This window comes from Stigmatopora nigra, chromosome 2 (assembly GCF_051989575.1).
Source record: "Stigmatopora nigra isolate UIUO_SnigA chromosome 2, RoL_Snig_1.1, whole genome shotgun sequence".
Classification (NCBI taxonomy): domain Eukaryota; kingdom Metazoa; phylum Chordata; class Actinopteri; order Syngnathiformes; family Syngnathidae; genus Stigmatopora; species Stigmatopora nigra.
In genome coordinates this window covers 18,686,926-18,703,801 of record NC_135509.1, presented here as the reverse complement: position 1 = coordinate 18,703,801, position 16,876 = coordinate 18,686,926, and the positions used below count along the sequence as shown (strand labels likewise).

At 38.6% G+C, this 16,876-nt stretch overlaps 2 protein-coding genes across 2 annotated transcripts; one reads left to right on the top strand and one right to left on the bottom strand.

Moving 5' to 3' along the window:
• Positions 1–232: 232 nt before the first annotated feature.
• Positions 233–12,801, bottom strand: cry2 (cryptochrome circadian regulator 2). Its single transcript, XM_077740373.1, has 12 exons — positions 12,474–12,801; positions 11,387–11,495; positions 10,543–10,685; positions 7,335–7,519; positions 6,488–6,576; positions 6,193–6,333; positions 5,995–6,120; positions 5,666–5,851; positions 5,200–5,351; positions 4,102–4,304; positions 3,427–3,507; positions 233–3,321 (listed from the first exon to the last, which is right to left on the bottom strand). The coding sequence occupies exons 1-12, from the start codon at positions 12,629–12,631 to the stop codon at positions 2,789–2,791; spliced, it is 2,106 nt and encodes a 701-aa protein (XP_077596499.1). The 5' UTR covers positions 12,632–12,801; the 3' UTR covers positions 233–2,788.
• A 938-nt stretch (positions 12,802–13,739) lies between these two features.
• Positions 13,740–14,711, top strand: LOC144185644 (uncharacterized). Its single transcript, XM_077710495.1, has 4 exons — positions 13,740–13,841; positions 13,921–13,976; positions 14,071–14,568; positions 14,630–14,711. Exons 2-3 carry the CDS (start codon positions 13,922–13,924, stop codon positions 14,553–14,555), a joined length of 540 nt encoding a protein of 179 aa, XP_077566621.1. The 5' UTR covers positions 13,740–13,841; position 13,921; the 3' UTR covers positions 14,556–14,568; positions 14,630–14,711.
• Positions 14,712–16,876: the final 2,165 nt, after the last annotated feature.

The following is a 16,876-nucleotide window of genomic DNA, read 5'->3' as shown; positions in this document are numbered from 1 at the left end:
GTCATCTGGGGTCTTATTTTTAACATGTTTTTTTCCAGTTAGACTACATTTAACAGTTATGGATATTAAGATGCAAACATTTTTACTGGTTGATAAAAGTAATAACACTGTGCACAAATTACTACAGTTAAATACCTTTTTGTTAATAAGCAGGCTATAAAAATAGACAAGGCAACACAATAACAATGCACATATTGCTGTGAATAAAAATTAAGACAAAAGAGGCAGTGTATAGGATTAAATATTTTATGTACAAACTCTGATGAATACAATATTTAGGGGAGAACACCAATGGCTTTTCTCTACATTCATTAAACACAAGCAGCATTATCAATTGCCAAGGAAAAGAATGTATGGCAGATATCAAAACTGGATAGCACTTCATTATTCTGGGACTTCTTCTACGGGATGTTTGACACGTGCTCGGACTGATGTCACTTTAGATACCTACTTCAACCCCTAAAAAGTTAGGACGTGAAAAAGATTAGGAATAGTATTGTAATGCAATTACGTGCAAGTGCTAAATTTAAACGTTTTACTCAAAATAGATTGTAGATTACTGATTTAAGATTTGAACTTAAATTAACTGTATAATTTGAAGGGAAAAATATTTTGCATCATGCAGTGGAAAAGTCCTAGTTTAGTTTTGAAATATATTTCAAGTGACACCAGCCAGAAAACCATTGTCAAACATAGCCTGTATATTCATACATGATATAAATGCGTGCCACTCAACTGTACATTGAAAGAACTAAAATGTAATGTGAAGTTTAATATATTTAATTTGGACTCAGCCTTCTATACCATGCCTCAAATGTGACTTTTTGCCAGGCTAGAGAACACATTAAGTTTGCCAGCCTGAAGACTTTTCAGTATAAAATATAATTGTGGAAAAAATACACTACTTGTCAGTTAAACGATTGTCATCCCTTTGGGCACAATTTCACAGACAATTCCGGTGATAATGAGGTGTTTGGTATCAACTGAGTTGTTTGTAGAAGCAGTACAAAGGATAACAACATTTGCAATGGCAATTCAAACTTATTTGCAGCAGACTCCCCTTATTAGAGATATTCATGCAAAATGCTTTCACAACCTTTACTCGCTTCTATACACACACTGACCAGACAATTAATAAGACGCATCTGCACAATCTATCGAGAGAATATATGAATTGTTTTAGTAAAAATGCTTGAGATGACCAATGTATTTTTCAAATCAATGCCAAAATACCATTTTAATGTAACTGCCATTTACGCTGGTATAATGGTAAAATTTGCATGAGCACAGCAACATTGATGCAGTTCTGAATGATTGTCAATCTATGTGCCCTGCAACTGACTGGGGACTAGATCAAGGTATGGTTTAGCCCCAAACTTTGCTTGAACAGGCACGTGCAGAATCTAAAACAGGAAAGCACTCCACAAAATCCATTGATGAATGTAGTCATACCTCTACTACCAAAATTGGTTCCAAGTCTTTTTGGTAACTTAAGTTCATACGTAGGCGTACTTTATATGTAAATTCTCTAATTCGTTCCACAGTCCTCACACAACTACCAACTAAACCCTTAAAAATTGGTCAAGGTGTTCCAATTTTGCATGAAAGATGTGAGGAAACACAAAAATGAGAGAAAATTATAAGGAAATGATTTATTAATGTCTTAAAATAAATAAAGCATGTGAAAATGTGCCCTGCGGCACGGATATATCACCCTCCACGGCCGTTATATATATGATACGTTTGTCCGCCAGATGGCGGCAAAGTCTTGTTCTACCAGGGCCGAAAGCCGTCCACTTTGTAGTACATTTGAGACTTTTACGTGCCGTGTGTGCGCACGTGTTTGTGTGTGTGAAAATATGTGCTAGGTTGCATTTGTAGTTTTTAATCGCTTAATAGGGGAATTAAAAATGAAATACATATACGTTTTTGGGGGATTTCGTAACTTGGATCTTTTTCGTATCTTGAGTCACTCATTTGCATATAAAAACAATCGTAACCTAAAGGAATTTGTGAGTAGAGGTACTACTTCTAAAGCTCGGCCCAAATTCACTTTTTTAATTGACAAGATTAAAAATGGATAAAGGTAAATATTAAAAGACTATCTTAAGCGATCAAATAATTGGTAAAGGGTTTGAGATTAGTCTGTAAGGAAATAGGACTAATTACATATGTAGCTCACTTTTTGTCAAATATGGAACTTACAGTGAGTACCAATCTTGAGTTAAATGGCGTCAATCAAAACAAACATTTCTTAAAGGTGCCAAATCAAACTAATTACCTGTCATTGACAGTGATGGACATCCAGTTTAGTTAAACTGACCAAGTGTGAATGTTCATTCATTTCAGTTTCATTGAAGGAGATGGACGTGAAATCCATTTTGACTGGGATGGCTAATTCTTTCCTCAGTCAAAATGGATTTGACGTATAGTACAGTAAATGGCAGCTAATGAATTAAAAAAGGAGGATTTGGAGCATCACCCTTCTTTCGGAATCTATTAAGATTGTGCAGTTGTACCTCTAAAATTGTCGTCTGTGAATGCATACTTCGTTCATAACCAGAAACGCTCTGTTGCAGGTTATTTGTCCAGTTTACCAGTAACACTATCAGATGTTAATTCTCCCTTAAGACAAGCAATGAAAATTGGGGAAATTCTGATATTTTGGACCATTTGAGCCACTCTGAGATATTGGCAGATGAAGTGATGTGTTCAAGCGACAACATAAAAATACTACTTAGAGCAGCATCTCTATAAGATTTTGACAAGCTTGTAAAAACAAATGGTTTTACTGTGTATTTCCTGTACTCGATTCCTCGTCCATTCTCTCTTCCTCCATCTCTATACCTTCATCCATCTTTTCATTCCCACCTACTGGCTCAATCTCTTCCTCATCCCCTCTCCTATCTCCCTCTCTGGGTACTACATTGCAGCTGTGTCGCCCTCGTTGCCTTTGGCCACGGCGCACCTTGCGGGTAAAGCTTTTTCTTCTTGGGCCCAAACAAGATATCTGGGTTTGGGCTGTGGGACACATTGTGGATGGCGCGCACATCTTTGACATTGATGAGGGGTTTTGGGCTGGTGTTGAGACCAGTGAAGGAATAGAAGCTACACCTGGTGACTGGTCTTCACATGTTGATGTTATGGCTACAGGAGCATGCGTGTGTGAATCTAAAGAGATGGTTGGTGTGTGGGTTAAGCAACTCATTGTATCCCCATCCAGTTCTCGGTGTAAAAGAGGGTTGGAAGATGTGCAGACTGTGGATGAATCAGGGGCTGTAGAGCAGCCAGTGACTTCTTCATTAACGATGGAAGGGGAATCTTGGATAGAAAAAAAAACATGAACATTTTTATTAACAAAACATTTTTTCATGTCATTGCTGTCAATCTGAGTAAAAATGGGAAATATGTTGTGTGTCCTCTCACCAGGCCCACTGCTGTCCTGTGACTCATCGGTCATCAGTGGCTCTGCCTCCTCCTGAATTGTTGGTACTGACGCAAGTAGACCTGAAACACACAAAATGTAAACATGATGCAATTATAATACAGTGGTACCTTGAGATACGAGCCTAATGCGTATTAACAGAGTAACAAATAACTAGTGATTATGTTTAATACTACTAAAATGATTTCGGAGGGGAGACAAAGGGCCATGAATTGGTGGGCGTAGGGACATTTACGTCAAGTTTCGAAAGAAGTTCTGGAGCCAATTAATTTTGTAAGTGGAGGTACGACTGTAGGCTGTTGGTTGCTTTCCGATGCGCTATTGTTCACATGATCATTGCTAACTTTAATATGTACTTTTTTAGCCTCTGCTTTTAAGATGCTATGTTGGTATGATAAGAAAGCATGATCTTGTCTGTGGCAATCCATGTTGAAGCAATGCTGTGCGCTTCAGTATTTTGAGCCTAGCTACAGTACCATCTTTTAGCCACCAGTCTTAAATAATCCTCCTTCAAAGCAAAAACGGTGACTGGAACTAGCCTTAAAATACAGAGAAAACTCCAGCCTGTGTTGGCCCCTCCAAAGAGGTTGTAGCGACAACTTGGGAGAGAAACTGCGGGACAATTTCAAAACATACATAAATTAAAACAGACTTACTGAGTCCTCTGTAATGTGAAAGTTGCTGGTAAACTTGTTTCATCCTTTCAATGTTGAGCCGACTGCTCTCTGCATGGTTGAGCATTGGTTTTGGATAATCTACTCCCAAAATACAGTTTGCTGCCTTCTGCACAGACTCCGGAGCATTCCATGGCTCGTAGATGTAGCGATTTGGGTAGTCCTTTAAAATGGGAATGTAACGCCTACAAAGAAGATCAGTCTTTTACGACAACATAGATTTACACTTAAGTGATGACCGAGTAGTTTTATGAAAAAAATATGTGAGTGATTACAAATCTTAAATTTAAAAGAACATGGATAAATGACTAAAGTGGTACAGTATAGCAGTGGATATAGTGCATAAAAATACAAATCATAATGTGAGTTCTATTTTTTTTTTCTTATTTCATCGCTCGTACATAGTTGAGGTAGACCTACGATGTATATTCTGGACATGTCTCATCTTTTTAAGAAGGACAACTTGAACAATAGGTGGCAAACCAGATACATAGATGCCACAAAATGGTACCAAGTACATCAAGTTCCTGAAACTAAGTTAACATAATTCCTTAGAACCAAGACTCCAAACAAGACAGTGACAGTGATCTTAATACCGCTCCTTTGTATCAGCATTATGGTAACAAACAATCTATACAGCTGATGCCTGTGAATTGGATAACATGACTGGAATCTGACAATTTCTCAGTGATAGTCACATATCCCCTACAAAATGTATAATGCATAGTTACTGTGTTGATTTTAGTAACCCATCATATATTTAGTATTTCTCTAAACCAATTTTATACAATTGCTGTAGCAGTAGCTTATCCCAAAAATAGAAAGCAATTCTTTAATTCAATAGGGATGAGTTTATTCCAGAGGCAATGGCAACATTGTGTAGTGGAAAAATGTTTTCTTATAAGTATCATACTTGAGGAAATTTTGTTGGTAATTTCTTGGGGGAAGGTATACTGTGAAACATTATTTCTGACATTAGATGACCTGCAATTCATACAGTAACCTCTGTATTAACCCTCATGGACAGATACTAGTTTATTTTATGATGTAAAATGCAAATGTTTACTGTACTTAGCTTACCTGATGTAGTCTCCTGTAGGGTCAGTTCTTCTTCCAAAACCAACAGGACAATAGCAGTGGAAGAACTGCTGGAAGAAGGCACTACAAGACAGCCACATCCAGCTCCCAGCATTTACACTCCAGTCTGCATCCAGCAGAAGTTCCTCAAACACCTGAAGGAAAATATTCTCACTCTGTAACACTCTCCCAATAATTGTAATTACAAGATCCCAATGAAGTTGCTGGCAAGCATCTGCTCTACACATAAGTGTCACTACAGGTGATAAGGCACAAAGTATTATTATGATAAGTATTACTGTGGATTGAGCATGAATCTGAATATTTGCTTCGAAGGTCCATTTATATTGTATACCCCAATTTTTTTTTTACCATTTTTAAATCATTGTGATATCTGTTGTATTTCAAAGCTTTGGAAAAGTTAGGGTTGGCAATATTTTTCTGTCAGAAGTTTCACACTGTATCTTACCTTCATACCACTCTCCCAGCTTATCCACAGGTCACCTCTGGTAAGGAAACAAGCTACAGCATGCCGAGCCAAGTGATGTATCCAGCCCTCCTTCCTGAGCTGAGTCATGATTGCATCAATCCAAGGGTATCCAGTCCGGCCCTCAGCCCATTTGGCTAATGCTTCTGGATTTTGATCCCATGGAATCTGGAAACAAATTTACGTTATAGTTGTTTGACCCTTATACTGCACTAATATTTAGTACATGCATCTTCTTCTGGGAGAGGATTATAGCTGCTAGTTAGTTAACATAAACAGGGGGCTCTTAGTTAGGTTTGATCTCTGCCCACCTGAACACAAATTGGGTTTCCATCCATACGGTCAAAGTTTGGATTGTTGGTTGCAGCCGTGTAGAAGAACTCTCTCCATAACAAGTGTCCAAAAAGGGACAAAGGAGGACTGCAACGCTTTCGGAGCTAATGGAAAACACAAGGTAGAGTTTTGAGACAATAATTTCAGGGTAACAGAATATACTAAATATCGGTTACCTTCATGTATAACTCTCTGAGGTTGTAGTAGAGTACCCTACAGGACAGGCAACCAAACCGCAAATAAGGACTTAGCCCGGTTGGACTGGCATACAGAGAGCACATGTTCCCCCGAGGACGCTCTAGGTTTGCCACCCACACCTATACACAGAGAAATGCATTTTTTTTTTAAACAGCCATAAACCATAAAAGTTAAAAACTTGAAAATTATTTCTGATAGTGTCTTGCTACATTGAAAAAATTCAAGACAAAACATGGAGTCAATATGATGTGTAAATCCATTCATGGTGTGTACCTTTTTGTCCAGATGTTTGTTTAGTCTGTCCAATGCTTCTGATTCTCCTCCATGCCACACAGCTGGAGGTAGACCTCCAGTCCTGAAACCTAAAGATGTTGATGCCAACATTAGGTTTTAAAAAGACCTCTTAAGCAAGAAATAATTTACAGGGAAAAAAATCCATTATCTTATTTTCCATTATCAGTGACAAAAGTGTGATGATATTGGTCACTAATTTATATCGTGCTATATTAGGAGGGAAGGAAGATTATCTTTGAAACCTCCAGACTACTCAGGGACGTAGTGATAACCTCAGTCCCAGTCTGCAGAAGGTCCCAACCAAGTGGATTTCCTGTAGGTAGCTCCAGTTTCTTATCTAGGTCTACAATGTCTTGTGTCTGTCTTGCTACTGCAACCAAGAAATTTCCTGAATACGAGATGAAATAAAATTCCAATCTAATCTAATTAGGCAGTTTCTGAGCGGTTAGCAGTGAACAGCTTGAACGTCCACCTCGGGTTGTGACATCGAGGCTTCAATTTGACACTGCTGCTTTGCTGTGCGGCATTGGCATGTTTTACCAAGCTGTCTTTCAAATCCCCCCAAAAATGCATGGTAGTCTGATTGGACACTCTGAATTCCCTCTAAAAACAATGAATGTGAAAGCTCCTTTGTCAATATGGGCCTGCAATTGGTTCCGGTTGTGCTAGAACTCCTGCCCATAGTTAGCTGGTATAGATTACGGCTCAACTGCAACCCTTGAGGATAAGCGTCACAGATGACGCCGAATAAATTGTTTTATTAATGCATACAATCTCGATGGAACAAATGAAGATAAACTTTAATGTGAAACCAAAATTTGTTTACCTAATTCTTCCAGTGAAGGTATACTGTAAAGCTGTTCATGATTGTCTGAAATTTCAGTGTGACATTTGTCCATCTGCTTTTGGTTGATGGGAGGTAGTGGTCTCCTGGGCAACTCGAGTCTGCTCACAATTGTCTGAAACCTCTTAAAGGTCAGCGGAGGGCTGTTGTTGTTCATTTCTATTATCCTGCAAGAAAAAGTGAAAAAATTCAACACATTAGCAGCTTTGTCACAGGTAAAACGCCCTACAGTCAAAGCTGAAGTGCACTCAAAGCTGACGTGCGGTCTTCGCAAGCATATAATAAAAATACGATGAAAACAAAATCTGCCATTCAGTTACATGAAAACCTTGTTTATACAGTGGTACCTCGACCTACGAGAACCCTGAAATACGAGAAATTTGAGATACAAGTAAAATTTTGAGCAAATAATTATCTCGAGATATGAGACAAATTTTGAGATGTGACACAAATTTCGAGATATGAGAAAGCCAGGTGGCCATGACATGAAGCTGTTTAGGATTTTTGTTTTTTTGCCACATCTCTTTCGTTTATAACAGATATCTACGAGCACTGGGCGGAGCATTGCATTTTTTTCAGGTTTTTTCCTGTCAATCAGTGCAAATGGCGGAGCGATCGCTAATACGTATATTACTTCTCGTTGGCAAGTGGTCGTGTGTTATCCTATTATGAGGACATTTGTGTGCATCATTTTTCGGAATATTTTGAAGGGAATACAAAAGCAAACAGCCCTTCGATAGTGAAAGTCAGGGTGGAGGCGGGGCAAATAAAGCCAACCCAGGACAAGAAAGGTATCAAACTTTAATACAAAATTAGAGTTAAGTTTAGTGTAAAGTTAGATTACACTTATTTTTGAGTGTGTCTGCATCCTAATCCAAGATCATTTAAATTTGTTTGTTATGTTACAACAGCGGTGCCGTGAAAATAGTGAAATAAGCGGTACGTACAATGTATGAGAGAATGATGTCTGATTTTTTCCCCAAATGTCAAACTTGGGGGTTGCTATAAAAGAAAACATTAAATTAAAATAAATTTAAAAACAGCTGTGATTTGTTTTTCAACTTTTTCTTAGCCAGTGACAAAGCTGTGTATTTTTATTTAGTATCTTACACAACCTCTGTATATCTGCCAATACTGCATCCAGGGCTAGTGGATTTGCAACAGTCATGGGTTCCTATTATTCATCGGGGTGTGACTACTCTGAGCGAGTGCAGTAAGCACATATCCACCAGCACTCAACCTAATACCACCCTCGACTCGTCACACATGCACATGAAGTCACAAACGAACGCACGCATGCATGCACGCGCAATAAGCTCCCTTCAGTCTTAGTGCTATTCACGTTGTTTTCTAAATCATTATGTAATGATGCCGAGTATGGCGGCTCGGCGGCTGAGTGGTTAGCGCGTCCATCTCACAGTGGGGGACTTAAAATCCACGCCGGTCCACCTCTGTGGACTTTGCTTGTTCTCCCCAGGCCATTGTGGGTTTTCTCCGGGTACTCTGGTTTCTTCCCACATTCCAAAGACATGCATGGTAGGCTGATTGGATATTCTAAATTGCCCCTAGGTGTGAGTGTGACCATGAATGATTGCTTGTCTCCTTGTGCCCTGTGATTGACTGGCCACCAATTCAGGGCGTTCCCCGCCTTTGGCCTGAAGTCACCCCCGCAAACCTAGTGAGAATAAAGTGATTCAGAAAATAAGATGAGATGCTGAGTATACTCTACATGTAGAAGAACAATCATTGTTAGAGAAATAGCATGAGGGCCATTTTCTTCCCTTTCAACACTCTCTTTAATCTGTTCTCAGCAAGGTGAGAGTGGTGTGACCCGCTACATAGTAGTACCATGAAATTGACTTCTTACAGGTACTTTAGGCTTTTATCTTCTTAGTACTCCACATGGGAGCCAAATTACACACAAAAACAGTTCTGTCTTGTTAGTTGGGTTTTATAGATCTCAAAAATATAGAAATTAACTAAATACTAATTAATTTGTTCCCACACTGGAAAAAAAACACCAAAACACAGGATATTGGACTGGAAAAACTATTTAGTTTGTTCTATTTCGACATCTATTAACAGAGTAACAAATAACTAATGATTATGATGTTTAATACTACTAAAATTATTTCGGAGGGGAGGGAGAGGGACAGAGAGACTTTTTGCATAGCAACTCACTTGTAACATAAACAAATTTAAATGAACTTGGATTACAATACAGACACGCTCAAAATTTAATTTAATCTAACCTTACACTAAACTTAATTCCATTTTTTTACCATTCTTGGCTCTTTTTGCCCTGCACACACTTTCAGTCGGAGTTTTTAAAAGCAACCTATAGAGGGTTGTTTGCTTTTGTCTTCCAATCAAAATAATCCAAAAATGAAACACACAAAGGTCCTGACAAAAGGATAACCACTTGCCAACTTGATCGAGTGCTCCCTCTCGTATTGGCGAGCAAGCTCCGCCACGCATACAACACTAGTATTTTTCAATTATTTCGTGCGTAATATCGAGTGTCATCATACGCCTTTTCTTCGCACAATTCTTCATTCCACCTGCTTGCTTTGGACCCATTGTTATTCCCTTTATTCTGTACTGACTAACTCATTCAAATGTGAAAACAATGACATTATCGTTAAAAAAGGGGTAAAATATGATTTAATTTGTTGTTGTTGTTGTTAGGTTGTCCAAAACAGATGAGACAACTTCCTCTTTACATTGTGAGAACAAATAAATCCCTTCCATGTCTTGGTATGATATGATATGGGACGCTGGCGAGGTTCAGTCAATCGTGTGATCTCTCTCGAGCATTCTTAAGTACAGATAAAGTACACAACAGGGAGACTTCACTCAATCTTTAACTGGGTGGACTCAGTGTAGTCCTTCATCTCATAATCGCTTATTTTGGCCACATTATGGTCCTTTACCTCTCATGCTCTGTGTACGCTAACCATGCTAAATGATTATCTTTTCCTCACCACCTTCTTTGTCTACTGAACATTGGTCTGCAACAAGCATTAGGGCTCCTGTTCTAGGTGGTGTTCGGGTGGTGAAATGTGTTATCTAAATTGACTTGATTTAAAGTCTAAATATTATTGTTGACAAATATTATTTGACAATAATTACCATTATTGTTTTGTCGCCAAGTACTCATTTAACGTGCATGCTTGTATGTGTCACCAACCTGTCCAAGTTGTAGAGGGTATGGGAATTTCTGACGATAGTTTCCACTCCAAGTTCTTGGGCCATCTTGATGATGGCACTGTCCCTTTCCTTCCCATATGGCTCTGGGTCATACTCAAAGGTTAGCCTTGTCATTTTCCATTCCTGTCAAGAGACATCATTTTTCATTCATCAAACGTGTATAAAGGCGGCCCGGTAGTCACTTCGTTAGCGCGATGGTCAGTGGTTCTTCCGCCTGGCTTGAGTGCGGGCAGTCTGGGTTCGATTCCCACTCAGCGGCAGTGTGATTGGTTGTTTATCTCTCTGTGTTCCCTACAACTGGCTGGCGACCAGTCTATGGTGTAGTCTGCCTTTCGACCGAAGACAGTTGCATTATGCTCCAGCAACCCGTTCGAGGATGGGCGGTATGGAAGATGAATAAATGATTGAAGTATGAGTTTGCGAGTGAAAGGTTGTCCGTCCCCTTGAGCCTTTTGTACAGGCTGTCCACCGAGTCATGGTGTCCCCCGCTACTCATAGTTTGCCGGGATTGGAAGCAGAACCCCCCACCCTCCATGCCCCTTATGAGGTTAAGCTGTTCAGAAAGTAAATTAATGAATTCATGTTTAAAGCATAAAAACAATAGCAAATAGTGGAAAGAAATGTTTTATGCTTTGTATTTAGTTCATTCTTAAGGGGAAAAAATAATTTCAGATATGAGTAAATTGACATACGAGCTCAGTCCCAGAGTGAATTAAGCTTGGATCTCTAGGTATTACAGTGATGAAAACAATTAAAAGGAAAACAGTATAGCACGCTATATTTGACTAAGAATGGCATATTATGCACATGAGTTCAGAACACACCTTAAAAAGTCTTGGGAACACCTCTGCAGGCTGCCCTCTGACGACAAACAATCTGGAGTTAAGTTTTTTCAGACTGCAGTCCAAGTCCTTCAGCGCCTCTAGTAGAAACCTTTTGCACAAAAGTGATTAAAAAGGTATTAGAAGCTCTAAGACACATTCCCCAAATCATGTAATGTAAGGTGCTATAGCAATGTAACACATTGTCATAAAATATTCATTAGTGATATCATTAAAATTGCCAACCCGACAGGCAGCAAAGGTGGGAAATCACATTTTATCTAAACCTTCATCCTTCACAAGATATTTAAACATCAGGTCTCATTGTTAACCCCCTTAAGTAATCAATAATAACAATAAAGATGGTTAATGTTTTTTAGGTCACTATTGTGAGAGATCAGTTAAAATATGCAAAAATAAAACATTTTTAATTACGTGTCATTAGAAACGAAAAGGATTGCCGTCCTTAGTGTGTTAAGAAAGCGCAATTTATATAATTTTACAAAGTATGCATTTATATTTTAAGCGGAGTCATAAATATTGCACTTTACTTTCGGTTAGGTAACACGGGCTAACGGGTGCCGAACGCGTCATTGGGAGTCCATTACATAAATCTAATATTACATCAGTAAAACTACATTTTAACACGAGCTGCACGTGAATTATTTACGTAAAGCCGGCCCGCAAAAGTGCCTCTAAATAACACAACCCGACCAACCCACGAATATTACTTTATCCAGGCGAAGTGCCTCAAAACAAATCGAGTGAGACCTGCCGATTTATCATGTACGACACACGATTACAATTCCCTGAAGGGATAATTATTTTCATGATTTGAGAATGAATTCCATGAAAATAAATTGATGAAGAGTTCTTAAAGCGTCCAATGCAGCGTCGACGAGCATAACATGGAAAAACCTAAAGTTGGCACTCTATTCTAAGATAGCATTAGCTGACTGACGTAAGGGGGAGGCCAGAGCCTCAACTCCAGACGTCGCATATTTATACCAGCACATAGCCAATCATTCCAATTCCATCTTTCCACTTTACACCAGCTTTAGTTTGTAAAGACAACTTGAAAATATCAAACCTCCATCGATTGATTCCCACGTTGGCGGCGCCAGCAAACCACGGGTCCAGTATATAAACACACCGAACCGAATTAGCTCCATTGAGGGCCTCCTGTAACGCTGGATTGTCGTGTAAACGAAGACATTTGCGAAACCAGTGCACCGAATTGACCACCATGATTCTGTCTCATTCCATCATCAAAGAAAAAACTCCAGTGGAAAAGTTAGTAGAAAAAAATCGGTGAATAATACAGTTCTAAATCGGTCCTGAGTGCCCGAACCTGGGAAAGTTTACTAGCTGTCAAACTGGACTGGAAGCGACTGTGTGAGCAAGCATAGGCGCGGGGGTAGATTTCTTTCGTCTTCATTGGTTGGCTGGCTACATTGTCAACAAACGTACTCAACATTTGATTGGTTGGTTGTGAGACGTTGATGAACTTTAGGAAAAAACAGTGTCATTAAATGTTTAATGTGAAAGTTGGTCGATAAAGTACGCAACAACGTTCACAAATAAATGCAGAGAAAACGTTTTTCTCCATAAAACTTTTCCATATCAAACTCCTCAAATGAAAGATTTACATTTATATTCCGTAGGAGTTTCAATTCGTTTTTTTTAAATAATTCATCCCACCCTTTGATTATATCCTACATTGCACTTCCCAATTAAGTGGTATCTGTGATAAGGTTACTAAAAAACATTTTCTACGGAAAGTTCATTGCATTCACCTTTAAAAAATAAATTTATTTTTGGGGTATTTTCTGAAACCTGCCTTTCTTCAAATTATTTTTTCTTCTACGTTTTTGGCTTTGTTTTTTTTATTCATTATTTCTCAAAACTCATTTTTTTAATTTATTATTTTTGGGGTGTCATTCCAATATTTTTCCCTAAAAAAAACTGAGTTTTGAATTTAAAAAAAAAAAAACTACGTCAAAAATTAATTATTTGAAAAACTACAAAGAAAAAAATAATTCTAAAAACAACCCCAGAAAATTTATTAATTTAAAAAATGGAGGTTTCAAAAATAATAATTAATTCCCAATAAAGGAATAAATAAATTAACTTGAAAATGGACTTTTTAATTATTTTTTTTAAAATTCTATACAAGAAGCTTCCATACTTTTCTCCTCCCTAGATGGTGAGAATGGGCTTCCATGATTGTCATCAGCTGTTTCCTGTTAATGATCAATTGTTATGACTTTAAAAGGGCTCTCGCATCTTCAGTTGTATTGCAGACAAGGCTTTTGCGCAAGTCATTTATGTGCTCCTAGCAGGTAAGTGCGATCCTTGGTGGTCCTTTATACATTTAACTTTGCAGTGCTATCAATATACCACTTAACCCTTTCTAGATGTTCTGAAATCATCTCATCTCCACTAACACCAACATTAAGTGAGTCATGTGATTTTGTATTTTAAGTTGGCTATGTTTGTCAGGTGTTTGGCATATTGCTAATTATTGTTTTCACCAGGATGTGGATTTCATGTCTACTGATTGGAAGCATAATCTGTAATCTTTTACAGACTGGTAAACTTTTCACTATTTAAGATTTTAAAGTACTACTATAGTCTTTTTTTTTTTTTTTTAATAAAAATTGTTTATTGTATGTCTGTGTTTATAGACCATGTGTATGCTGCACCTCAGGGTGTTTACATGCCCGAATGGGGTTATTGGTCCCAAGACTACTATGATCCTTCTCAGTTGCCTCAAGCCTCAAGTTCTAGTGATGCAAGCCAAAATACACCTGAAGGAAATGAGTTTCAGGGTCCTAGTTTGGACACTCTTCCTTATTGGGGTCCTGGTTATGATGCTGGTTCACCAGGTTATGTTGATTGGTATGGTGCTGCTTTTGCACCTTCTTCAGGTGGACAGTGGCATGCTTCTACTGGTTATGGTCAAAAGGATGAGCTGGACCAGCCTGTCTTGAGTGATGTATCCCAGCTGGATCCAGTCTACTCCTATGACTCTGGCTCAAGATACAAACGAGGAAGAGTTGTGTATGCGCTATCTCGCTACATTCCTGGTGAGCCCAGTATTCCATTCGGTCCATTCAAAAAGCCTTCAGCCAAACCTAATTTGAAGAGACCTGCAAGGCCTGGTTATTGAAAAGCTCCTGCTGGTAAGATTTTAAACTCTGCCAAAATGCATTATTTGCAGTTTGACTTTATTCTACTCAACAGGTCATGTACTTGGAGGACAACACTACAGTCAAGATCCTTACCCTAAAATGACAGGAAATTAAATAAAAAGTGGAATTTCTAATTGTTTGAGCTCTTTAATTGCTATGGCTGTTTGAAATATTAACATCTAGTCCTGTATAAGTCACATTGCTTAAACTTAAGGTGCTGTCCCACGCTTTTAGTGTTTATGCTCCTGATGGTACCTTGAGTAATGAATTTTAATATTTGCTCATTCTTTCCTAAAACTGTAGTATGTCATTGCAATTCTGTTTAGGAACACTGCATATTTCAAAATTCTCACTTGCAAACCTGTCCATCTCGACTTGGTGCTCCCCTTATTGTGAGCTATTCCCCATTATTATTAATTGGTTTAAAAACAGTACAATTGCAAAGACTGTCGTCTAGCGGTCATATGCAAGTATTACTTTTTATATTTCAGTGGCGCAGGGGCCAAATGCTTTTACTACAGAAATCCTTATTCTGTTTTCTCAAATTTCGTACAAAATTGGTACATTGCTCAATTTAAGGGTTTACTTGCGAGTGGTGTGAAGATAGAAAGTATTAAAACATCTACATACAGCTCACAAATTTCCCAGGTGCAGAGGAAAAGTTCTGGAATGGGAGTTTATAAGATGTATGACTATCTATTGATTTTGTTGAGTTGAAGTGATGGCTACCACTCCGTGTGCCACTTTACCCTTTGGCCCATATGTAAAGATGAGTGGCCCTGATGAAAGTGGACAAAGTTGATTGTTCAACGAGTCTACAACTAATATGTTCACACCACCAATCACATGCTGTTTGCCAGATATGCCAAGAAACCAGCAGTTTTTAAATAGTACATTAGCCACCCCTTTGCCACAAAGCATGTTAACTACAGTATTAGCCCCAATCTAAGATCATGTTTTTGCATTGACATAAAACTGAAAAAGTATTGGTCCTCTTAAATTAAGAGCCTAGACATACCCATTCATTAGGGCAGAGGATGCCAGATATCTCTTCAAACTTCTGTGAATAAGTAAATGAATTACTTTCCTCCTGATTCAAATATGAAAGTAACTGTTACCTTACTTTATAAGAAAAGAGAATATGAAATATGATTTTAAGTATTTTTGTTGTTCTGCTGTGCAATAAAGTTTTGACAGGCATCTCTATTTTATGAATTTGCCTTCACACCAAAAGACTGACCCGAGCCGGAGTGCTAACCATCCACCTGCCGGGTCATATCTCGACTCACTAATTACTCTGAGGCGCGATGGCTCCTTTAGTAAACTGGCTGGCTGCTGCAGTGTGCTAACCAAGCACATTCATAGCGCCACTGCGAATGGGAAACCAGCAAGGGAGATAATATAATAAAAAAAAGCCATAGCCGAAAATGAAAACGTATAAACCTCCATTAACATTTGGTTGCAGGGCCATATTCATTCATTCATTCATTCATTTGCTGAACCGCAAGGGTTGCGGGGGTTCTGGAGCCTATTCAAGTTAATAAGGGAGACTAGGCAGAGAACACTCTGAATCCAGCCAATCACAGGTCACCAGGAGACAGCTGTCCACTCACACTCATACCTAGGGGCAATTTAGTGTGTTCAACCAGCCTTCTTTGCATGTTTTTTTGGGATGTGGACAGAAAAAAAGAGTGCCTGGAGAAAACCCACACAGGGGGAGAACATACAACCGCGACACAGTGAGGACTGGTCCGGAATCGAACCCATGACGCTCAGCACTCAGCGCCGGGCTACCTTCAGGGGTGGCATGCTGAAAGCAAAATATCTTACATTTACGTGTCGTGACTACGGCAAACATTACGTTTAAAAAAAACAAATAATCATTTCAAAATGTATTTATTTATTATTTTTTTGTGGGGCAACTTTGACGACGATAGGGTCAAGAATGCTGCCTAAAGCCTTGTTGGGGTTTTGATCCAATGTCACTGATAACAACTCTTCAGGGCCAGCACGTAATTTGTCGCCTAATATAAGTAGTTTCCAGGAAGCTGTTTCTATAAAACAACAAAATGCTAACCAGCTGCTACACTATATGTGAGATTAGGCAAAAGTGGAAATCTGCAGTTCCGCTGAACAGGTGCACATACCCAATGAATATGAAGATATGTATCTGGGGAGATTTCATTACAATTATTACAGTCCTCTGAGAAGGGAAATCCCTACTAGTTTTGTTCTTGGTCAACAGACAAACCAATGCTCATAGTCTACTTATGGGATGTAGTATTAGCAAGGGAGCTGA